Below are 24,021 nucleotides of genomic sequence, written 5' to 3' on the forward strand. Positions count from 1 at the left end.
TCTCAGTGGAACCAGCCTGCTGAACTGCTGGCTCAGTAGAAGCGGTAGGGTTACCCTGTGGTAATGTGTTCTACTTACCTGTTCTTAGCAGTTGGCTGTTTGTTTGTTTTTTTTTTTTAATTATCATCAATTATCATTATCAAAATGCTGCTGAGAGTTAAGAAAAGGAAAATAAAAAAGCACATTTTACACTGGTCTCGAGTTGTTCTTGAAAATATGCAATGCATGAAGGGAGCACTGGGAGGAAGATGTTAGGAAAACATGAAGCAAGTAGGAGAGGCTACTTGCAAGCAGGTCCTGAGGCAGTGGAAGTATTTTATGTTTCCAATGATGAGGTATTTGGATTTATTATTTTTTTATAGAAGCAGTTAATGTATTACCTCATCTAAAGTTAATACACCAGTCTTGGTCAGCACAGAGTGAATGATCATCACAAGTCAGCATGGCTAAGTGTCTGCTCTAGAGTTGTCCTTATAAATAACATCTAATGCATTCAGATGTTCTCTGTACAATATGCAGACTGATCAGTAGCTCTGTGATGGTGATGCTTTTCTAACGGCTGTGAAAAGAAACTAAAATGTATGCTAGATTTCTGCTATTCTTGTCTTCAGTATCCCTCCATCATATGCATGTTCACCTTGGCTTGGTAACGTAAGCACACCAGGCAGCCAGCTTATAGGCATTCAATTCACTGTGGTATGACATACTTAATGTTTATCTGTTTCTCATAGGACTACACATCTATTTTACTAATAATGTGTCAAAAACTGCACTGATCTTCCAGTAAGAAGAGTGTGTTGAGCTTTTCATGTGTTAAGAGAGAAGTGGCAGTGAGGAGGCAACAGAGCATAAGAGTGCTGAGTCGTAGTCACACTGGTTAATAACAAGAATTGCAGACACTTAAAGCAATTGTAATTTAAAGAAGATTTCTCAGTAAAAATATCAAAGCAAGATACTGTGAAGGAACAGAAGGATAACAGAAGGAAGAGGGCGGTGTAGTGACTGAGTACAGGTCAGGAAGAGTAAGTCTAACTTCAGGTTTCCAGGTGATTCACAGAGCCATACTCAGAACTGAAGTTTTCTGTACACAGAAACAGGCCACCTAATGGTCCCTTGTGCTATTAATGAATAATAAGATTTGTAACTCAAAGTATCTGTTAAATGGAGAAGTAAACCTGTCCATAGAAATGTTCTAACGCAGGAAGGCCCTAACCTAACTAAAAAATGACTGATTTGCATGGGAGGTAGACCTGTGAACAGCTGTTGAGCATGTCATAGTGAAAGGCAAAAACTGCTCACGGATAGGCGTGAAAATGATATTTTTTTTTTCTCATAGAACCTCGTGGCTCCATTAAAACCGTGTCCACAGAGCAGGATCTGGGAGGCTCTGTAAGCAGGATTTCCCTTCTTTTAGACTATGGGAAAGGTGTTCTGCTTGCCAATTGCTCAGAGTCATAGACTGGCTTGGGTTGGAAAGCACCTTCTGGTTCCACCCCCCTGCCGTAGGCAGGAACACCTCCCCCTAGAGCAGGTTGCTCACAGCCCCATCCAGCCTGCCCTTGAATGCTTCCAGGGGAGGAGCATCCACAACCTCACTGGGCAACCTGTTCCAGTGTCTCACCGCTCTCGCAGAAAAGAATTTCTTCCCAATATCTAGTCTGAATCTACTGATTGAGTTCAGACCTCAGCTGAAAGCGCGTCTTTCACCCAAGTCAGGTTCTTCTTCAGCATCCAGTGCCTCCATACAGCAACACGATGAGTTCCAGCCACTGCATACGGGTCTGCTGGTTTGCTTATGGAGTGCCAAGGACACGCAGGGGAAGAAAGAGGTGTGTGTCACCTAATGGCTGCCACATGTACGTTTACCTGTGTGCTTTAGATGTCATCCAGTTACATTTTGCCTCACTTTCGCAACAAGGTGGTAACCGGCAGGCTCTGTTTCCTTAAGTGACCGAGTACGTTGCAGCTCGACCTCTTGGTACAGTTGTACAAGGAACGTGCCACCTGCACCGTTGGTTCTGAACGCCTACAGACAAAGCAGCGTCGTAACCACCAGCAACATAACCGCGTCGATGCCGGGATTCGAGCTGACAGCCGGGGCTGAGAAGCAGCGGCGGGGCCGTTAGCGCCCGAGCCGGGCGGGTGCCTCGCTGCCTGAGGTGGTGGGGGGGGCCGAGGGCGGGCGGCTCGGAGCGGACACGCCCGTCGGGCGAGGCCGGGCGGCCGGCGGGTAGCCGGGCACAGGAGGCGGGAGCGCCCCGCCGGGAGATGCGGCTGAGGAGCGGCCGGCTGCTGGCTGCGCTGTGCCTGGGCGCCGCCTTCCCACTGCTGTGGTACGCGGCGTGGCAGGGGAGCCGAGGTGAGAGCCGCCGTCGGGCGGAATGGGAAAGCAGATGCTGTTTTCCGCAAATAAACTGGAAATCTCTCCCTAATGCCTTCAGGGCCGGTAGATGGCTCGTTATGGGGTAGTTCGCTTGGGATGGGGGGAGAAAGGGTAAATCTTGAAGAGCTGCACGCTTTCAAAATGGGCTGGATTTACGGGTGCAGAAGATTTAAAGCAAGCCAATTAATTACACAGAACTCCTCTCATCTGCTCCGTTTTGCTTACATTGATCGTTTTTGTGAGTGATAGAAGTGGACTTGCAACCCAACACTGAATATTGCTGATCTTCCTGCCTGTGTCAGCTGTTGTCAACCTTGCAGCGCTTGACGCTTCAAGTGGCAGTTCTGACAAGAGTGGGGTGGGAGAAAGTACAAACAGACACGTCTGAAGAAACTGAGATCCAAGAGGTGATAGAGTGCCTGTCAGCGTTGTGTTGCGGCATGTGTTTTGTGACACCTTTGCTGAAATGCCATTTTTATTCAGCTTCCTTTGTGCCCCTTCTCTGCTGGTGTGCTGTGGGTTGGTTGGTTCGTGCCTTTTTATGGATGTGTTTATTCTTCCTTTTATCTGTATATTGATTTCCACAGATGGCTCCTTCTCCATAGCCAACTCCTCTCAGGTAATATAACTTTCCTAGTTATTTGAGCACCTGTGTTATTAACAAGGTTTTAATCGTTCTGAATGTTAATACAGTGCTCGGAAGCATTCTCTCTTGAACTTGGTACATCTCACAGATGTTGAAAAAGTTAATAATGTTATCTAAAGGAGCATATGGTAAGTTAGTTTGTGCTGGTAATTTCACTGGAAAGATGCCATTCGTGCTCCTGAGCATTGCTAGAAGACAGCAGTCTCCCAGTTGGAACCCCACAAACCACCACGTGTTGTTCCTTTTTTTTTTTTTTCCAATGGGAGAAAGATCAGGAGCAAACCAAACACTGCCCTACTGTCATGACAGAAGATCTGCCTAAGCATGGGCTTGAAGTGAATGCTTCTTCCTGCAGCAGGCATTTACCTCTGCTCAGATATTGCTCAACCTCTCCCCCCGCCCCCATTGAACTTCTTGAGGTACACCCAGGGCACTGCAGGAGTTCTGCTTTCCTCTCATCTCAAAGGTGATCTGTTTGTTTCCTAATGCCTTTTTCACTTACCTCACCTGTTATGAGAGGTCAGGTGCTGTTCGATTGCTCGTCAGCTCTCATTTCTTTCACCAGTTTGTCAAATGTGCTTCTTTAGCTCATTTTTTTTCCCCAACCTCCACTTGCTTTTTTTGCTTATCTGATGTGCCTGTTAAAACATTCAGGCTGTTCTTGGTCTTTGAAGGGTGCATATCACATGAAGTATGCCCTTTGCTTTCTGGTCATCCATGGTTTCTTGAGTTGTGGTGACATTGAGCCTTTTTGGTTTGTTCTCTAACAAGGCATCCCGGCTCAAAAATAGTGATTTGATGTACTCTGATAATACAAGCAGCATCTGATAGCCTTGTATACTGCTGTGCAGTTTGTTTGTAGCCTCCCAGCCCTTCGGTATTAGATAGAAATGTGAATCAGACTCCGTCCTGATTTCAGTGCAGCTCAAAACTAGAGACCTTTAAATGCCTGGTACTAACGTGCTAGTTACCTGGGGAGATTCTGATTAAAAGGGTGAGAAGTAATGCGACTACAGGTAACATGAACTGGCATGGCAGGGACAATGTTCATCATCACTTCCACCCTTAGAAATGAACATTTAGGATCTGACAGAGTCGCTAAGCTTCAGTGGTTTGGGACTTTGATTCTTGCCTCTAATATTATAAACATTTTAACTATACTTGAAAAGTTTTCTCATTCAGTTTTCCCTTACTTTATAAACAGGTACAAGCAGAGATTTCAGCTTCAGCAGGCTGACTGCTTTTTGTAGCAGAAGAATGATAAAAGTTATTACAAAGACAATTGATAATGGCCACATCTGCAGCAAATCATGTTACAGTTTGTCTGTCTAAACTTGTATGGTGATTCTTTTATCATTCTCTAGAATGCTCACAGATGTGGGCTGCCATTACCAACCAGCCTTGTTGACTGGTGGAGCAATACCTGTCCCACATCCTGTGTGGTTTGGATCTGAGTTTTTTGGTCCCTCCCAAGGCCGTAAGCAAGACCTGTCTGAAGCAAGCAGTTTGCATCTGAGGGTAGGGAGGGCTGTGACCAGGATGATGCAGATGTTCCTGCTGTTACACAACTGAGTTACAAATCTGCTTATTAATTCACCTGCCAGAAGTACATTCCTTCATATAAAGACTCATGAAAATGTATAGTTATGGAAAATAGTTTGTGTGTTAACAATGTATGTAGTGAGTGTACACTTGTACAGTTTCAGTTAGGGTCTTGCATGTAATACCACAGGTGCATCAGAGTAGGAGAGTAAGTCTAAGAAGGTAACAAATCTTTTTTGCAAGCCCAGAGTGCATTATAAATTCATTATGAACTCGCAGGAAATTTGTTCTCTGAAAAGACTATTCCCAAATTAGAAGTAACCTCAGTGATGTGACAAGTAACAAGGGATTTACAGAAGCCATGGCAATGGGATGAATAGAATCATCTCAAGTGGCAGTGCTTCTTAATGGTGCTTGTGAAAATAACAGCATTAGATCAGTTTGAATTGATTTAAAGTGTACTGCTACCCTCTTCACCTAAATTTGTGGGATAATTAATCCAGGTGCATTAATATTTGCCTGGAAGTTAGGATAAGGTGATGCTAAGATATGATGTCACATATAAGCATATTAATATATATGTGCAAGCATGTTGAGATAAACTTTGTAAAGCCTGGATTTCCATAGTTATTCCTTTGAGATAAGGGAAAGAAAAGAAGGAACTGTTCACGCTTAGGCATGTTCACAGAAGTATACTTAGGGTCTATCAGAGTTTAATATATTAAATGTTTCGGTATTTCACAAAGCTCAACTTCAGAGAGAAGAGGTGCAAAGGGTTAAAAAGATGTTTCTGCTGAATGTCACTTGTTTGCAGCTGAAGTAATGTAAAGTATATGCTAGTACAAACAGCAGATTACATGTTTCTTCTTTTTATTTCCAATAACCTTTTGTACCTGATGTGACACGTGGCTTCTGCAGCCCAGCCCCTGCAGTGCACCCAAGCAGAGCTCCCCATGTGATTCTGTGGATTGTGATGGAGCTCTCTGCAGGTTTCCTGTCCAGACCTAACTGGCATGCTCTGGCTTAAAGCTTCAATTAAGCAGTGGCAAAACAACGTTTACTGAATGTTTATGGAGACCAAACAGTGAGGCTGCGTTGCAAAATAGTGTTTTCGTAGCTGAGAATTTGCTGTCAAATATTGTTGCTGTGCTCCTCATATCTGTTGTAGTTTCTGTGGAAATAAAGAGGGGGTGTTATTTTCAGAGTTACCTATGTGTAAAGAAGTTATTGCACATGCAGGTTTGCTCAGCATGCAGTCAGGATGTGACTGAAATGCACAGTGTAGTAAGGAAAGGTGCTCTTCCAGTCCCTAGACTGCTTACTCAGTTTCCTTGCATGCTTCTCCATTGAAGTATTTAAAATAAAATAAAAACAAAACAGAGCAACCTTAAGTGGAACTTGAGGCTCAGTATTACTGATCACATGTTTTATACCAAAATTCGTACCTGAGACTTACTGAAGTTGTATAGTGTAACTGGCTTCTAAATGTGTCATTTACTGAGTTAATAGTCTGCTGCTTTTTGCTGTTAATTTAGGTGGAATAGTGGCTGCCTTGTCCTTAAAAGTAGAGGAAGGAGTAGAGTCATAAATTCTGCAAAGGTTCAGGTACAAAATTAAACTGGTTACTGTTATTATTTGTAGAGGAAGAGGTAAGGAAAATTACTGACTACTCGTTGTTTGCTGTGTGTGTATCATCACAACGTGTACTTTAGTGTAAACATGTGACATTCATGCTTTCCTCGTGTTCCACACTCAATCTTGAGGGACAGTTTTATCCCAAAATAATTTATTTCGTTGGTATGCATTTAATAAAGTGTGAGTATAAGTGGGTGATTGTTGCTACATCAGGCAAACCAGTACAAATTTTAAATTAGTAACCAGAATGAAGCAGTAACCATTTAATTATCCAAAGTAGTGAGTGCTACTTATTTATTTGATAAAGCCCATATTCAAATCAGAATTTTCCACTGCTATTAAGAACCTTTATTGTGTTGCTGACCTCACTATATTAAAACCATACCAATTATGTGCAAACACCATGGTATATCCATTTGATTTATGTTTCTACTTATTTTAACACTCTTGCTTTCCTACATGGAAATGTTCTGATTATTTTAAAATTCCTTCTTTTATGCAAAAAAAAAAAAAAAATCTCAGATCTAAAGTGAACATTGTTTACTGATGTCTTAGAAAATATTATCAAAACCTGTGTTTTCTCTGAAATGTTCGCTTCTCTATTTTCAGTTAGATACAGTACGTAAATGGGCTTAGTAAAATGTGTTCCCTGCCAGAAACAGCAGCAAGTCTTTACTCATCGTACAATTCATTTTTAAAATTCAGTAATTAACCTTGATCTGCCTTTTACTTTTTTGAGGTTTATTTTATCTTGTTTGTTCATTTTAGTATTGTAAAATGATTTTGATGCTCTTCCTAGATCCTCTATGGAGGAATCCTAGCTTCTCACACAAAACTGCTGGCACTCTGCTTTTATCTGCTGTCACTGCGCTAATAAAATGTTCCTCCACTGTCCTGAAGCTCCTAATGTGGATGTAGTCAAAGACAAGTGGATGCAGCACGCTGCTTCCCAGTTACTTTGCTCAGCTAGGTGCCTGTACAGCGAGCAGTAGGACACGGTGAGAGAACCCTTGGGGTGTGTTAAGCCACATGGTTTGGCCTGCTAAGGTCACAGGTACAACATTACTGCATTACAGTTGGGCAAAGGTTTCTGTCAGCCAACTGGATGTGTCTGAATTTTCTCCTACTGTCTGGACCCTGCCATACTGATAGTCTCTGCAGTGTAGATGCTATTAGGACATAGGTGACTGGAAACACCAATCAATCAGCCTTCCCTTTTCAGCTGCATAAAATAAACCACCATGAGCACTGATTGGCTTCAGAGGCTCTTAAAGATTTCAGATGTACGTTAAGATGTGCTGTGTCCCGTGTCTAAAGCTAAACATGTGAAGCTACCCCAGTTCCGTTCAAGGTTAAACATAAGGGGTGAACATACCCAGCACAGGTGAAAATACCTTGGATAACATGGTAGATTTCTGTGCTTATCTCTAGCCTACAATAACTGTGTTGTAATACTATAAAAAAGATATTTAAATCTTATGCAGAAATTCAGGGAGGTGTCCTTACCTGGAAGGGTGCTCATGTGCCCTTGGACTTTAGCACGTTATTGAATCGAGTGTTTGTATTAGAACTGATTGTTCAAAACTAAGAGACATTGTTTGCAGGATTTGTCTTCCTAATTTTAGGAAAACAAAGCCGAGCTTGTTACACGCTTTGCAAGATTCAGAAATCTTGGTATTCTGTTCTAGTTTAGATCAGTTACAGGAAGACAATAAACCGCCACAGTTATTAGTGCTATGCATGCCTCAGTGGTTTAATGTGCCTCATTAACCTGAGCAGGGAGCAGTGATTCCAAGTGAAGCTAATGGCAAGATCCTTTGCAGTTTGTGTGTGTATATTTAGTTCCCTTTAAAGAAGGCAGTCTCCAGAAGAAAGTGTCTGTGTTTGGCAAAGAGTGTAGCTTGTAATCAAAAATAAGAAGAGTAACTGATAGAATATGGGGTGTTTTCTTGTTTTCTTCCACCGTTTCTGGCACTCCTGATTTTCCTTTAACCCTTTTTTTTTTTTTTTTCCTCGAGTGGGAGGGGATGTTGATGAATTCTTCCAGAGCTTTATATATTCCAAGAAATCTATTGTTAATAATGGAAGCATTTATGATGATAGGAAGTTATGTGTATGGATGGAGGTGAGATAAATAATTATTAGACTTTCAGCATGAGTATGTTTTAGAGATGAGCACTGTTTCTTTACAGTTTCAGTTGCCAGTGCAGAAAGTTATATTTATGTATGTATTGGGAGATAACACAAGACTGTAGTTAAGCCAATTTGAGCATTACCTTCGTAGATCTACTGCACTCATAAATATACATGACAGTATGGTAAACAGAAGAAATACTGTAGCAGAGTTGAAGATTCATTGAGAAGCTTTGAATACTGTCTCTGAATCTGGTTGATTTTTTTTTTTAATTTCTTTTTTTTTTTCCCCCTGATTTTTAGTCAATGTAACTTCACAGAAATTCTTAGGAGGATTTCTTCAGCACATCAAAGTTTTTGCCAGTTCCCCAAGGAGAGAGGAAACATTTATATTTATTTATTTTTTTGTAGTTTTGTCACAGGTCCTCCTAGAAGGATCATAGAATCATTTGAGTTGGAAGAGACCCTTGAAGGTCATTTAGTCCAACTCCACCACAATGACCAGGGACACCTACAGCTTGATCAAATTGCCCCATCCAGCCTGACCTTGAAAATCTCCAGGGACGGGGCTTCCACCACCTCTCTGGGCAGCCTGTGCCAGTGCCTCACCCCCCTTATTATTTAAAAAAAAAAGAATAAATCATAAAAGATTTCTTGCTACTTCATCTTTTTCACCCCACAGTCCCAACCAATTGGAGATAGAAGCCTTCAAAGAGGAGGTCCTGCTAAGCAAGGCTATTGCTGGGGACACACGTAGTGCTTCATGATATATTTGAAGCTTCTTCCTCCTGGCCCACCTTGCCTTGCCTGAGTTATATCCATGGAAATGCTCTGTGGTTCTTTCTAACCACTGTTTTGGTTCTATGTGAATACTTAGAAACCTAGAGCAATGCTTTCCACATTTCATTTCAACTTAATGACCATTTAGTATTTAGAGCATTTTAGCTTCATAGTATTTCCGATTTTATCTTCATAGTTTGCTAAACTTATATCAGTAATAAATTTTGATTGTGTCTTCTTACACAGCAAAGTACAGAAAGTTCAGTGCTGCTTTCCAAACTTTTTTTGCCCTCCCCCCAAAGTATAACTAATAGATGGTATTGCTTATTTATAAATAATCTAATGGCATGTTATTTCATGTTCCAATTTGTGTACAATTACATACTCATTAAGGGTGAGCAAATACTACATTCCTTTTGTCAAACCTATATTTCCCCAACTGTTGAAATTAAGTAAGTAGGTCAAGACTTGTAATGGCTGAACTGAACGGAGACTTCAATTCTGAAAGACACAGACGTGGTTTCCCTCTTCTGGCCTGAAGAAATAGATAAGGGCATTTACAAGTGCTGACTTCTGTGGCTGTACTTGGTGAAAACTGAGTATTACTACATTTTATTTGCCAGAGATGTAGGATTTTTTGATAGGCTTATCTCTAAGCAAGCAAATAAAAATACCATTAATTGGTGCTGGCTAAAATGTCATCCTGGCAGTGATGCTGGTAGTTTTGAGCCACACTGACGCTAGATAGACAAAATAATAGTAGAGAGACTGCAATGTTTTTATTCACCTGCAGTTTCCATGCCGATTCTTCTCTAATGTAGTTGTACTGAAGGAATTTTATTTTACGCTAGTACCACTTTGGAAATGCCAATGGGATAACACTTTCTAGTGCTCAATTGTGAAGCACCATCACTGGAAGACGATTAATTCCCTTTGTCAAAAGCACTGAGTTACATCTTGGGATAACGTCTATTTATCCTAAGATTGTGGGCTCTTTCTCTGTTGATTGCATCTTCCCAGAAGGAACATATAGAAGTTGGACTGAAGGTTAAACCTCCACTGTTTTCTTGGCACTCAATGCTATCTAGCTTCTACAGATGCAATAGCAATTTAAAGAAAGCTGCTCATCAGTTCCTGTATGTTTAATTTACACTCCTGAATTCGTCTTCAGATTTCTAGCTGAGTCTTCACCATGTTTACATGTTTTAATGCTCTGTTAGGAATCTCTTGCTCTAAAACACTATGATCAATGTTTTTCGGTCACCTAAATCAATTTTTAACTCCTGTTTCCACTTTATTCCTATTCATTCTGAAGCAGAAAGCTAAAGGTTGGATTATGGTGCTGGAAACACAATTGCAAAAGAAAAGCATAAAAGAAGAAAATGTATTTCTATATAGCATTTGATGAGATGTGTGCCAATAATTAGTTGCACCAGTAGTTTAGCTGTTTGGGATTCTGGCTCTGTAGCCTGATGCCTCATGGCAGAGGCAAAAAAAAAAAAAAAAAAAGAAAGAAAGAAAGAAAAGAAAAGCAGTACAGAACAATTTAAATGAAGTACAATTTCCCTCCTTTGTTTTTTTCAAAGCTTTTTTTTTTTTTTCTTCCCTACTGAAACTTTTACAAAATCCTTTATTTACCTGGTGTTCAAGGCCAGGTTGGATGGGGCCCTGGGCAGCCTGGTCTAGTATTAAATGAGGAGGTTGGTGGCCCTGCATGTGGTGGGGGGGTTGGAGATTCATGATCCTTGAAGCCCCTTCCAACCTGGGCCATTCTGTGATTCTGTGAAATTCGGTGTTTCTTAAAATTATTTTTTAAGTAGTTGACCTTGGAAATTTGTTTCTGGGAGGAGGGATGATCTCTTCATATTACGTTGCATGTAATTGTATTGCTGAACAGTAAAATATTTGTTGGTTATTACTGTGATGTTTGATTTGCATGTTAGCTTCCCTGAGGAAACAATGTCGTTTTGAACAGCAGTGTTCTGGAATCCTGCCTGTTCTCTTGATGTTATTATTCATGGAGTTGTTGTGAGATCCAGTTCTTCAGTGTTTCCTACCAAGGAACATTACATAATTGCAGTCTTCATTGTGACAAGGAATCATCTGCATGAGTCACCCACTGAAAAATGTTGGGTTTACTGGATAGCATCTTCCTTTGTAACTCAGAGTCTTTCACTGACTTTTTCCTTATTACTGGCATTATACTCTAATTTGTGGCTTCAGTTCCAAGCCTTTACCCAGCTGTGCTCCCTAAATCCTACTTCTGAATTCTCTTCCAGGCTTCTTCATTCTACGAGTACACTTTGAGCAGCATCTGTGTTGCTATACTCCTTGTCATGTCTTCTTCTGGACTGTCTCCTATTCTTAAGTTTTTGCTTTATACTATAATATTAACTCAGCTCTGCAAATAAATTATGTTCTGTCTGCAGGAAATGACCTAGACATGTACCAACACCAGTTCCTGGAACTTCGTCAAAGACTACTATATGCTGAAAAAGAAAATAAGAAAAGATCACATGAGCTGAGCAGTGCCCTCGATGAAATAAAACATATAGTTGCAAAAAGAATTAACCTGACAACAAATCATACAGGTTTGTAGGTGTAAAAAGAACTTATTGTATATTAAAAATCAGATATTTTGTGTGCTCGTGTATCCTTAAAACTGGCATGAGAAGAAAAATCATTGATCACTGGTATCAACAGAGAAAAGTTTCTATCGAAAAAGAAAAGCTGTGGTGAAGCAATTTGTAGCCTATCTTTAAATAGCATGTAAGAAGTAGTGCAATTAAACAAATAAGGAACTAAGTAACTAAACAAGGGAGAAAAAAAGGAAACTGACTGCAGTGATGTAACAGGGGCAAGCACAAGTCAAACCTGTAATATTGTTATCTTATCTAGCTTTTTACAGTGTATGAACTCTATTGCTGCCAACTACAGAGCACTGAATAAGCTGTTTTTTTTCCAGCTTTTATTATGCAACTACTTTCTGATAGTACTGAGACTGTGTCTAATCTGGAAAGCAGGTACACCTCCTCCCTCATGTGTTCCACCATCCTGGTCTCCCCCAGCCTAGGTGGGAGCACATTTCAGCCATGAGTGCTTTGCATAAGTACAATTAGTGCTTGGAAGTGAAGTCAGTTTTAGAAAAGAAAGGACAACCTTTGAGGAGGTGATGGCTGTACGTTGATTTTTCTTGCTTTTCTTTTTGAAGAGGAACACCAAAATGGAATTTAGTTTACTCTAGTTATCTGGCTTCTTCCCATTGTTTAATTAAACATATTAGATCATTGTCTTACAGGCTATTGTACATCTCCATCTGTCTGTGCACCGGTAGTTACATACAACGATCAGACAAATCAGTTTTCTTCCCTAAAAGAAATGCTGTAGGATCAGCCTTCCTCCCTGTTCAGGGTAGAAGAGCTACTTCCCAGGGGAGAGAAGGGAATCACAGAGGGAGTCTCTGCCCTGGAAGCATTCCACAATACACTTTGGCTTGAAAAAAGAGTCTGAGTGCTGCTGTAAACTATTTCTTTAAAATCCTTGTTTGTATTCAGTACAGCAGATGGGTATCTGATTAGAATAGAGAGTTATCCAGGACTGGTACAGGAAAAAAGAAAGAAATGCATTCCTGGTTTGTGTAGCCAGCTTGATTTTTTTTTTTTTTTTTTTATATATTGTTATTCCCTGCCTCTTTTTGGTTGTTTTTTCAATATTAATGCAGTGGAACTGTTCAGATGCATCTAAGCAAATGCTTAACTGTGGGTAAGCCATCAGAATGTCAGACTAGAAATTGCCTTTTCAGCCATTAACAGTACAAAAGCTTACTGCCTAATGCAAAGGGAAGTGCAAGTCTCTCTTCCTTCTGTTCTTTATTGCTGTTGAATACAGGCAAGTGTTAAAGTTGTCCATTCATAGTATTCAAAGCAGCAGTTTCTTAAAATTGCTGAATGTTCTTAATTTTAATTTTTTGCTGATATTTTAATTCATTTCTTTCTTTCATTGCACACAATCCAACTGAAGTCCCTTGTGCAGCCCTTGATAGATACTAATTCCTAATAAAAATGGAAAGTCCTATAAAACTGCAAAGGTATTTAAACAGCAGCAAAGAAAGTTGATATGCCACAAAATTCCAGTACGTTTAATGCAAAGCAAGGTGAAGGTCTACTGGGTCTCTTTTTCATACCCAAATACTTGGAGGTAGATATTTCTGTTTGTGTGGTTGCTTAGGGAGTGTTTTGTTGTTGTTGTTTGCATATTTTGCTTTTGTTCTTGGATTTTGTTTTGTTTAATTAAACATTAGGACTGGGGAATCTCTGCTGATTTCCTGATTTTCAGTGGGACTATCTTCTGAATATTGAAAAATTTTAAACATTCAGCCTTTTGGGAAACCTTCACTGAGCAAAGATGAATGAGTAAAGCAGGTTATGGTGATTTGTAGGGCTCGTACTAAGTAATTTTGTACACTGGTAAATTTGAGGCCTCACGTTAGGTGCATTTCTTTCATAACTTTCTAAGTCAATAAGCTTTCTGCTGCCCTGCTGCAGACTGTAAGACCATGGGTTTTCAATTCTTCTGCAGCTTGGAAGGTTGCTAATGTCACATTGTTTACAAAAAGCAGTGAAGGTGTTGCTCTAATACTGTGGAGTACACGAGCACCAGCCTCTCTGCAAAACTGCTGAAGTATCTTGAGGAGGCAGCCTCTGAAGTAAGAACTACCATAGATAAATTCATAGGAGGGGCTTTCTTTCTGTTTTCTTTCTACGATGAAACCTTTCAGTCCATTCAAATACCTTTTTTTTTTTTTTTTTTTTTTTTTGCATCATACGTACCCTCTCAGCTCCTGTGGGTATCTTACGGTCAGTATAGTTTTCTTCTGTCAGCTTATAAGTACATCTGCAATGATTTTAGAATTCAGTTGTTCACTTTTTTATTAAATTTATTTTAAAGACTGTTTACCATCACTGGATCACTCAGGAATGCATGTATGAAGGAAAAGAAGCTAGGAAATGAATGATATCTGTGGGGAGGGTTGTGCTGTGCTGTTCTCCACTGGTGTTCCACAGGAGGGGCTCATGCTGACTGCAGTGTGTGAGTGCTGATGCACATTACTGCAGATTCATCTGTGGGATCTTGGCACGTCCATTTCTGAGATAGATCAGAGAAACTGGAAAAGTTCCATTAGTCTGAAACAGGATTTGACTACCAGGCAGGGCAATTGTTAATCATTATGCAGTGTGTTACAAATAATCATTTTTGATGAACGATTCTGATGGAATAAAATTGTGTGTGGTAATCAGCTAAAATAACAGCTAGTTGGAATAGGTGAAATAATAGCTGCCAGCTTTATTTTTTATGTTTACCTCTGGATTTGTTGTTTCTTTAAGATGGTATGAAAGTATTAAATGACACCAGAAAACTCCCCATGCATCTTACAAACCTGTACTACTACCTACCTCACCTTCGAGAATATGAAGATGCCATTTTTCCAAATGTTGTTATTGGACAACAGAGAACTGGAGGTAAGAAATAGTTTAGTTTGTATTTTATACATACATTTTATTCATAGTTTGTACTAAATTCTAGCTATGACACATGCTCAAAGTTGTGAGGGGTTTTTCTCTGAAAATTTTATAAACTTGCCAAATGAATAAATGAGAATGGCCAAAGTACCTATCACTCCCATCCTAATTTCAAGTCCTTACCCCAAAGTATTTTGGTAAACTTTTTAAAATGTCAACAAAAATAATCATAATTGATAAACAATATTCTTTCCTGTTTAGTCACATTTTCATATAGCTAAGAAGCATTGCTGGACATTTTTTTTCCCACAAAAGTATAATAAATAAGGAAGCAGTGGACAGTTTACAGTACAGTTAGTTGGCTAAGGATGAAGCAGGTGGTAAGGTGATGTTATCATCTGAAAGACATTAATATATCTTCAGTCTAACTGTTTCATCCATCTGAGCAATCCACTGACAACTTGTATTGCATTGCAGTGAACTGCACAAATTGTAATGCATTGCAGTGAACTATAATACAAATTACTAAGTTGCATCTTCTCCCAACTGTTAAGCTGTAAGTAAGAAGGGTAGTCAAAGGCAGAAAGCAAGCAATGAATTAACAAACTATTTTGCTGGTTTTTTGTTTGTTTGTTTTTTTAATTTTGACTTTTCTGTGGGGCTGATTTAATGCGAAGAAACATTGGCAGCACTTCTAATTTGATTCAGAAATGACTTGGCAGGGCCCGTGACAATGGATAACTTTCTACAGTTTTCTCATTAGAAGGTGTAGTTGGAGCAGCATGGTTTAATACTATGGTTCTCACTGGAGTGCTCACAGATCTGTCTGCAAAAGGCCAGAAATAGTCAGCTATAAGCTGTGAAAAAACACTCTACTTTGAATTTTTATTTCTTTGTAAGTGAAAATCACAATAGCAAGACTGCAGTCAGGTCTTGCTGTTGTGTGCAAGTTGACCTTCAGTGTTTAAGAACAAACAAAAGCCTAGTGTTTAGCTAGCTGTGTGCTGGAAAGGAACATGGAACATCTGTGTTTTTAAGTTGATGCTGGCACCAATGATGAAGTCTGGAGCAGGTCACTAACTGAACCTATTCGTTTCCTTCAGAACCCTTAACTTCCATACCAACCTCCTGTGTTGGTTTTTTTTTTTTTTTTTTTTTTTTTTTTTTTTTTTTTTTTTTTTTGTAAAAAGGAATATTCTACAAGGACTAAGAATTACATAGATTTATTGAGCTGTATGAGGTCACTGAATTCACTAATGCCCTCACCAATAAAAGAAAGAAGTGCTCCTTACAGTCTGGTGATATAACACAGTTCCACTACTAGGTCAGTCTTTGTCAGAGTCAATTTAAGTTCCTTTCTTCTTAATAATGATTAATAATGATACATTTCTTTGTTCTTCTCACTACATTATAGCTATTAGTTCATAACAGTTAAACAAATCAAGATTTTTTTTATGTGGATTTCTTTCTGAGATTGCCACCATTCATGACCTGTGAGAACTTTCTCACTAAAACAGTGTAGTTTTAATTCTTACTGTTACTCAGATCTCAAACTCCATACCAAGAATTATTATTTATTTTGCAATAGCCACTTCTGAAACTCAGTAGCAGATACATGTGTTTGCCAGAACTAGCATTATATCCCAAATATTTATCATCTGTGTAGCAGAAACTGGTGCTTGTAACACAGGCATAGGTATCTCTAACCTAAGCATACATGGATATATTTCTTCGTGGTAGCAAGGCAAATGCTGTCATTGTCCTGTAGCAGCATTGAATGTCACCACGTAAACCAATCAATGAATGTTCATGGCAGTGATTATCTTCTAACATTATAGTTCCATTCAGATGACCCAAAGTTATCTCAAACCAGAATTAAAATGGAATTTACGTTCACTTGACATAAGATGTTTTGACTTTTCATTTCTTTCTTTGCAGTCTCACTGGTGATGGGTATTCCTACTGTGAAAAGGGAAAAACAAAGTTACCTGATGAGCACGCTTCGTTCCCTATTGCATGGACTTTCTGAAAAGCAAAAGAATGACTGTGTAATAATCATCTTTGTAGCAGAGGTAAGTTTGTGTGAGAAGCTTCAACATGCTAAGAGAGAGACAACTTGGAAATTCTTGTCCTAGTATGAAAGTGTAGAAGGTGTTGTTAAGTACTGCCTTCAGGCTTTGTGAAGGGTTTCTTCAGAGCTGGATGAGCCAGTCTTCATATGCGGAAAATACTGTAACTCAGATGTCTGAAGGGGGAAAAATGCCCATATTACATTTATAAACACAGCTGATTCAGTCAGATTTTGATATTAAAATCATACAAATTTATTATTTTATCTGAAAATGGTAGGCTATCAAAAGTATGAAAAGTAAGTTCTTCACCTGAAGAAAGTACATTTATTCTGTCTAACAAAAAATACAGCTTAATTATCTTCTATTTTGACATCATATATATATATTGTGAAGTACCTTAGCATATTGGAGACTTTTTTAAAAAAACAAAGTAGTTTTAAATTGTTCAGAGACATGAGCGCTCCATATTTGGAAAAATAAACAGTTCTCAAGGTAAAATACTAGTGGCAAGTGATTTGCTTTTTCATTTCAAGTTGTCTTGAGCACACCTGAAAAAAATACAGAAGAGATCTGGTGACATTTGCTAGCAGGTGAAAGACAGCAGTTATTCGAAACTTGTTTTTAATAGTTCTTTGTCTTTCCATAAAAGACATTACATTTCACAAATGAACTGAATGTATTCATGATGAACATCTTCTCAGTGAATACATGTGGATACTCATTAAGAGTTAAAGTTTATTTTTCAGTTGAGTAACAGTTTATGATAGCTTTTGCAACTGTAATACTGTCAACAGAAATAGCCCCACAGTCTAAACTTTAGATAAATCTTAACTGTCATTTAGATAAACCTTCTATTACAGTCCTTCAGAGAATTATTTGTTTTTTTAATAGTCAACTTCTGAAATTGTACAGTTTCTCACTGTGGACAGTTCTAAAAGTGCATTTTTTAACAAAGAGTAGCTTAAGTTTTATTAAGAGTCCAGTTCAGCTTATTGAAGATTAAATTGCTGCTGCAAGAGTCGGTCTCTCCCCTTTCTTTCATCCCCAAAGTCAGGTTCATGCAACTTTCATTTTTCAGCTATGCAGTAAATCACAGTAGGTGAACTGTGAACTGTACTGATATGAGAGATGATAAGAACATGTAGTTATGGGAAAAGGGCAGATGTGTTCAGTGATCATGAATGCACACCTTCCTTTTTTTCACAAAGCTTCCAAAGATCAAGGTGAATGTTTACATCATGGGTTAACTCAGAGTAATTTATTGCCTTGCAGGGTGTTGAATGGTGTGTTGTTTTTTTACTTATCCCATTTTTTTTCTCACTTATTACAGTTTTGTTGTATAGATGGTAATGATCACTTCTGTATTAGAGAAAAAAAAATTACCTTAACTGCTAAGACAGGTATTGGATTGCTTTGGGAACACATTCATTAAATTTGGCACTGCATAATGTATGTTGGTCACTCCAAAAGTAATGCCTCCTATTTATTTCCATGGAAATTATAGCAGATATGAAGAACTCAATACTACTATTTGATGGAGAAAATTCTCTGCTATAAAACCCTGTTTTTCAGCATAGGTCCCACCATTAGCTATGCATTCTCGTAAACATCTGCACCAGTGGAGGCAACCTGCTGTCGCCACTGCTGAAAATGCACCACCCACCACCATCCACTGTTTGGTCTTCATAAACGTTCAGCAGGCATTGATGAATGTGCAGTTTTTTCCTTATGGGGAAGTTCACTAGCATCCCTTTGGTTCATACACCCTTCTGTATCAGACACCGTTTTGTCAGAGCGCCTCTCTACTGCCATCTGTTGGAATATTGGTGGGAAGGTTCAACCTCTACTGCCATACCACCAACATCCGTCTCTGATGTCATGGGGCAAAATAATAAAATGGGAGGCACTACTTTTGGAGCAGCTTCATATTTAACAGATGTGTTTTCCATACCAGAACTGTTAATTTCATCAAATAGGAGCACCAAACAAGTATATCCTCAAAGTTTTCAGACTAAGAACCATAAGTTTGTTATACTAAAAAGGAACTAAATAAACATGTTGTGTTGTTAGCTTTATAAAATCTTACTTAGGCAACTCTTTTCAACAGCCACAGGCCTCTTCTGTGATATTTGGATAATTAATCCCAAATAATTCCTTTTAGTGACAGTTATACAGCTGTGCTTTTCTGGTGTAAGTGAGAGCTGTAGAACAGTTTCTGCAGAAAATAGCTTTGCTATCTGCAGAAGTAATGAAAAAACAAAATGTCATACTGCCCTGTAGTGGAAATATAACTGTAACGTATTGCTCTTGCTTCTAATGAAATAAATTAGAGAATAGAAATGAAGTGTTTTCATGTAAATATTTCCTACAAAATGTTGCTTAATGCAAAAATGAGTGACTTGAAATGAAAGCCTGCTTCTTTTCTTTAGGTGAATGCAGAATATGTTAACGGTGTTGCAGAAAGTGTTAAAACCAGGTAAGTCCTGTGCAGTGCAACATTCAACAGCTGATAGACAAGTTTTGAGCTTTTATGGGAAGAATTAGAGCATTTCAGCAATAGATTGTAACACTACTATAATATTGAATATTGAACTGCTGTATTATATATATATATTATAACACTACTGTAATATTGAAATGGAACTGCTAAGAAATGAGACAAAGGTGCAGTCTTAGTATGTGTATCATAAATTCAGAACACAAGGATGTATATTAGTTTATTTTCCTTTTTATGTTCATAAATATGCTTTAAATAATCAAATGAGGTCTCAGCTCAAGTCTCTTGACAAATATTTACTTGATCCTAATTCTTTTCTCTGTAAATTTAATGATACAATTGAAAGCACCTGGGCTACATGTATTCAGTCCCCCCTGACTTCATAGCCCTACAGTCATGATATTTATCATAATTTCTGGGTGTTTTTGTTTCCTTGTTAGTCCCTATTTCATGAAGGCAGTGGATTTGGGGCAGCAATCAGATTATAACATAATGTGAAGCACTACTAAATGATGGGTAACATAAGATGGATATTCTTGGCCATGCAAAATTAACATTAGCAGTAACAAATGAAGCCTTGGATCCTAGTGCAGTTTTGCTTTGCATTCTTTCACATAGACATCTACAGCTGTGAAAAACCTGAGAAGAACACTGCTAAAAAACAGTGCTCGGGTAGAAGAATGCATTCATTGGTAGATTCATTTGGTCTGATGAAAGCTGCTTTCTAAGAAGCGGTGTAGCGTAGCTAACAGTCACAACATAGGTAAGGCTGAAAGCTCAGAACTGCACTTATCTGAAAGAAAGCAAGAGATGATATATGCTTTGTCAGTGACTTTTAAAATGGACAATAGAGCTGAGACCTAAACCTCCATGCCAGGCCTCCATTAAAGACAGTGTCATTTTGGTTGGAATGTAAAAGTAGATTGAGGAAGAGTAAGGAGCATGGTAGTTCTTGCACAGTTACCTGTAATTCTAGGTAATGAATTTCACTGTTAATTACTGCTACATTTTTATATGATTTCCAATTCAAAATTCTCTTTCATGTTTTCTGTTACTTGAGAGAGATACTGTACTGCCTGTTCTAATGGTTGTCAAGGATCTCATCTTGGTTCCTAATGCCCCTACCTGGCAAAGTGTGTGATTATGTTCTTTGCTAGACTTGTGAATTCCACTTCTGGAGATGCAGGTGCAATTTTTGAGAGCACTGTGTGTGGTTACAGTCAAAAATCTTTTTGAAAAATGGAGTCTCTCTAAATTTTTCTTCATAGCTTCCCCAGAGAGGTGCAGTCTGGAGTTCTAGAGATTATTTCTCCTCCTGCTTCTTATTATCCAGAGCTTTCCAATCTGAGGAAATCATTTGGGGATTCAGAGGACAGAGTAAGGTAAGACAGCTTTGATAAAACCTAAGAGCTCTTTTCTAAGAGTATAAAATGGAAAATTATTCAAAAGTCATTGTTGTTTGAAGTGATATGGTTTTTGTATTTGAGAGGTAATGGACCTCAAGTGTACTCTTCCCTTCCTTCTTCCTTTCCCCTTCCCTTTTTCCCCCTCCCCCCTCTCCCCCATTTATGTACTTCTTTATTTATTTAAACCATTATGCAAGAAGTTCTTGTGAAGAGCTAATGCTGTACATGGCCTTCAGAGTGACAGCCAGTGTCCTGTCTCTGGGCATCCCATAGGTTTTAGAGCTGATAATGCCAAGAGATGATAGGCTAGATAATCTAGTGATAAAGGAAAAACAAAGCATAAGAAATATTTTATCTAACAAACAAGAGAGAGGATCTGAGAATGCACAAAGAAAAGCCCATGTGGCTCCTTTAATAACTAGTGACAATTAATGTGGGTGTAATTAATGACTTAACTTGTGATTATGGACGTTTCTTAGTACCGTTAATGATTTAACTTCTGGGGATTTCATTCAAATTCACTAAAGCTGGGATTATAACCTAACAGAATTGATCAACTGGAGGAAACTAATTTTCTTTTGACCAACAATAACTGTAATTTATGCAAAAAAGAAGTAGCATGCCTAGTAGCTACATAAACAGTGCAGCAATAGGTGTGCAGTACTTAGAGTTTTGGTTGATTGAACTCAGCAAGTATAAGGGATTTATAGATAAACATTCTGTTTTCCAGAGCATAAGCATTCTTAGGTACTTAAGTTTCAGGTATGATTAGTTTTGAATCAGGTACACTGGGAGTGCACTTTGATGTTAACTGTTTTATGTACTGATACTTGGCACTGAATATTGAGTACCAGCTTCCTCCCTTGGTAAAATGAGATGGTGTACTTCACAGAGAAAAATCTGGGTTTGCATTTAAATCAGAAAATGAATTTTTTTTTCCAGAATCAGAAATTTTTGCCTACCTGCTTCTCTATTCTTGATCAGTAAAAGCACTCAGTTTTATAATGCTGTGAATGATCTTTAAATAATAATTGTGTATTGACCTCTACTGTTCATAATGTAATGAGTAGACTCTTTAAGTCATTTGAAATGAATCTACTTGTTAAACATTTAGAACACTTCAGGATGAGTTGATACAGATTTAAATTAGCTAACATAAAATTTTATGGGGAATTCAAATTATTTGCTGATGTCTACACCAATTAAAAGGAAATTTTTAGATCAAAAATACTACTTGATTTCTTCTTCTTCACTTATCAATGAGTTAAAATACTCAACCTTTTGATTTTATTGCTCTAATGCTTTTACTATACAAATAACTTTTGGAAATTACCCAAGAAGATTTTCAGAATGTACTGCTTATGTTTAGGTGGAGAACGAAACAGAATTTGGATTATAGCTTTTTAATGCTGTATGCTCAACCTAAGGGAACATTTTATTTACAGGTATGTTCACATGATCATTAAGCAGCTCCAATACATCTCTATTGATTATTAACTTTTGACTTTTTGTTTCCTAAGGCTTCAATAAAAATGTTGTTTCCTGTGTGTTTTTTGTGTTCTTTAGAAACATCTATATATTTCTGTGTTTGTATACATATCTTGCAGCTACATAGTTTAATTATTTCATTAAATTTATCTGTACCTCCATGACATGTGATGATAAAGTAACTAGGTAAAGAGTGTCAGAATTCAGAGTATTTTCATCTGGTGCAGAATAATGGTAATAAGTCCAGGTTACAGTCCAAGGCATGAAGAACCGAAAGACTTTAGATAACTTTTCCAGATAAGGAAATATTCCAGTATAGAGACACCAGTGACAAGGTTATGCAGCATGTTTGTACGAATCCTTAATTCACCAGATGATTTAGTGTTAGATTTTAAGAAGATCCTCATGCATTCACACTTAGGTTTAGCCATCATTCTAGATTTGCGTTCCACAGCGACAAAGCTGTAGAACACTGTTGTGACTTAGGCAGCTTTTGTGGAATCATGAGATTAAAAAAAAAGAACACACAAACAACAGGAATAGTGGCAATTCTGAGAAGAAAGTTTTCAACCCAGGAAGTTTAGATGAAGACATACCTGGTTTGATTGTAGTGAAATTATGCTGACGTTTTCTTAATAAGATAAGAACATTTTGAAGCAATGGTTTTCTCTATATTTCCTGGAATTTACCAGGGCCAGTTGAGACACTTTAATAATATCAGAGACGAATTCATGGGATTTTAGCATAGCTTAAAATCAGGCTTCCAAATCCAGGACTAGTTATGAGGAGATTTTGTTCTTTGTGTTCCTGTAGACTGCGTTCATTCTGAAACATTTTACATATGAAAGCATTTTTGCAGCAATTGTGGGGAAGTGTTTTCTATCAATGTTCATGCGAGCAAACATAAAACATTAAATCAATTAGAATCCTTTGTTAAAATCTGTTATAAACTTGGTACTCAGTTAATTGAATTACTGCTCAAGTGGTTTTGTTGGTTTTTTTTTTGTTTTTTTTTGCTTCATAAGGTTTTCCTCAGGGAGGCTGGGGAGCTGCATTGTGTCTTTACATACAACATATAGAGAGAGAGATGTAGCTGTAAATAAGCCTCCTATTTGGTAGAGCTTTAAGTTAAATGACTTTCATAAAAGTGTATTTTTATCTGACATTTTCTTTATACTAAAAAACCAGGATTTTAATAAATCAACTATTTCTGTAGAAAATGAGAGAGTGAGATTTCTCAGCTTAGCAATCTTCAGATTTGCTGAACAGTGATTCAAACAGAAAAATACACTAGTATAATTTAGAAAGGAAGATGCATTCCTATCAGATGCCTACACTTCCCTTATATGCTACAGCTCTCGTTGCTTCTTGATTCTAACTTCTCTTAGGGATACTCTTAGATGGCAATCAGGCAAAATGAACTAGACAGTTTTTATCTCCAACTTCCTGATCAAGCTGCGTACAGCCCCTTCGTAACTTCCTTTTGCAGATAAGAGCATGTGAAGAACAAGTGGCTGTAAGCTGAAACCAGAAAAATCTGAAGTAGAATGTAGGTGCAGTGTATTAAAGGTAATTGCATAGAATGTAACTTACTGAAAAGAATAACTGATACTGAAATCCCTAAGCAATGGCAAACGCTCTTCAAGAAGATATGCTTAGTGGAACACAAGACATGGGGCTCAGTACAATTAAATTACTTTTTTTAGCATGTATTACATAGGAGATCAAATTATATTGTCTAATAACCACTTTCAGCTCTGGAAGAGGCCATTTCAGACCTCTCCCTAGTCAAAATTATGTTCATAACACATTCACAACCACTTTGCATTACAGGCTCTCTATTTTTTTTCTTATGTTTTCTTCTGGTGTTTCTTAGTATGGAGGTTTTTGTGAGATATGAAGGTATTTTTGAGATACTGT

General features: G+C 38.1%; 1 protein-coding gene across 3 annotated transcripts in view; it reads left to right on the forward strand.

Annotated features, from left to right (window-relative positions):
- Positions 1–24,021, forward strand: part of MGAT4D (MGAT4 family member D) — a 36,783-nt gene that overhangs the window by 825 nt on the left and 11,937 nt on the right. The window contains exons 1-7 of one of the 3 annotated variants that reach the window (XM_090138642.1): positions 1–1,829; positions 11,549–11,710; positions 14,504–14,638; positions 16,577–16,710; positions 19,140–19,186; positions 20,476–20,589; positions 21,983–22,058. In XM_090138642.1, the coding sequence (XP_089994768.1) occupies positions 1,796–1,829; positions 11,549–11,710; positions 14,504–14,638; positions 16,577–16,710; positions 19,140–19,186; positions 20,476–20,589; positions 21,983–22,058 (702 nt within the window). In that variant the 5' untranslated portion in view covers positions 1–1,795. Of the gene's footprint in view, positions 1,830–1,990; positions 2,360–11,548; positions 11,711–14,503; positions 14,639–16,576; positions 16,711–19,139; positions 19,187–20,475; positions 20,590–21,982; positions 22,059–24,021 lie in introns of those variants that run through there. The other 2 variants (XM_031588816.2, XM_090138643.1) reach the window with 2 other exon arrangements.

This window comes from Phasianus colchicus, chromosome 4 (genome assembly GCF_987193195.1).
Source record: "Phasianus colchicus chromosome 4, bPhaCol1.hap1.1, whole genome shotgun sequence".
NCBI lineage: Eukaryota > Metazoa > Chordata > Aves > Galliformes > Phasianidae > Phasianus > Phasianus colchicus.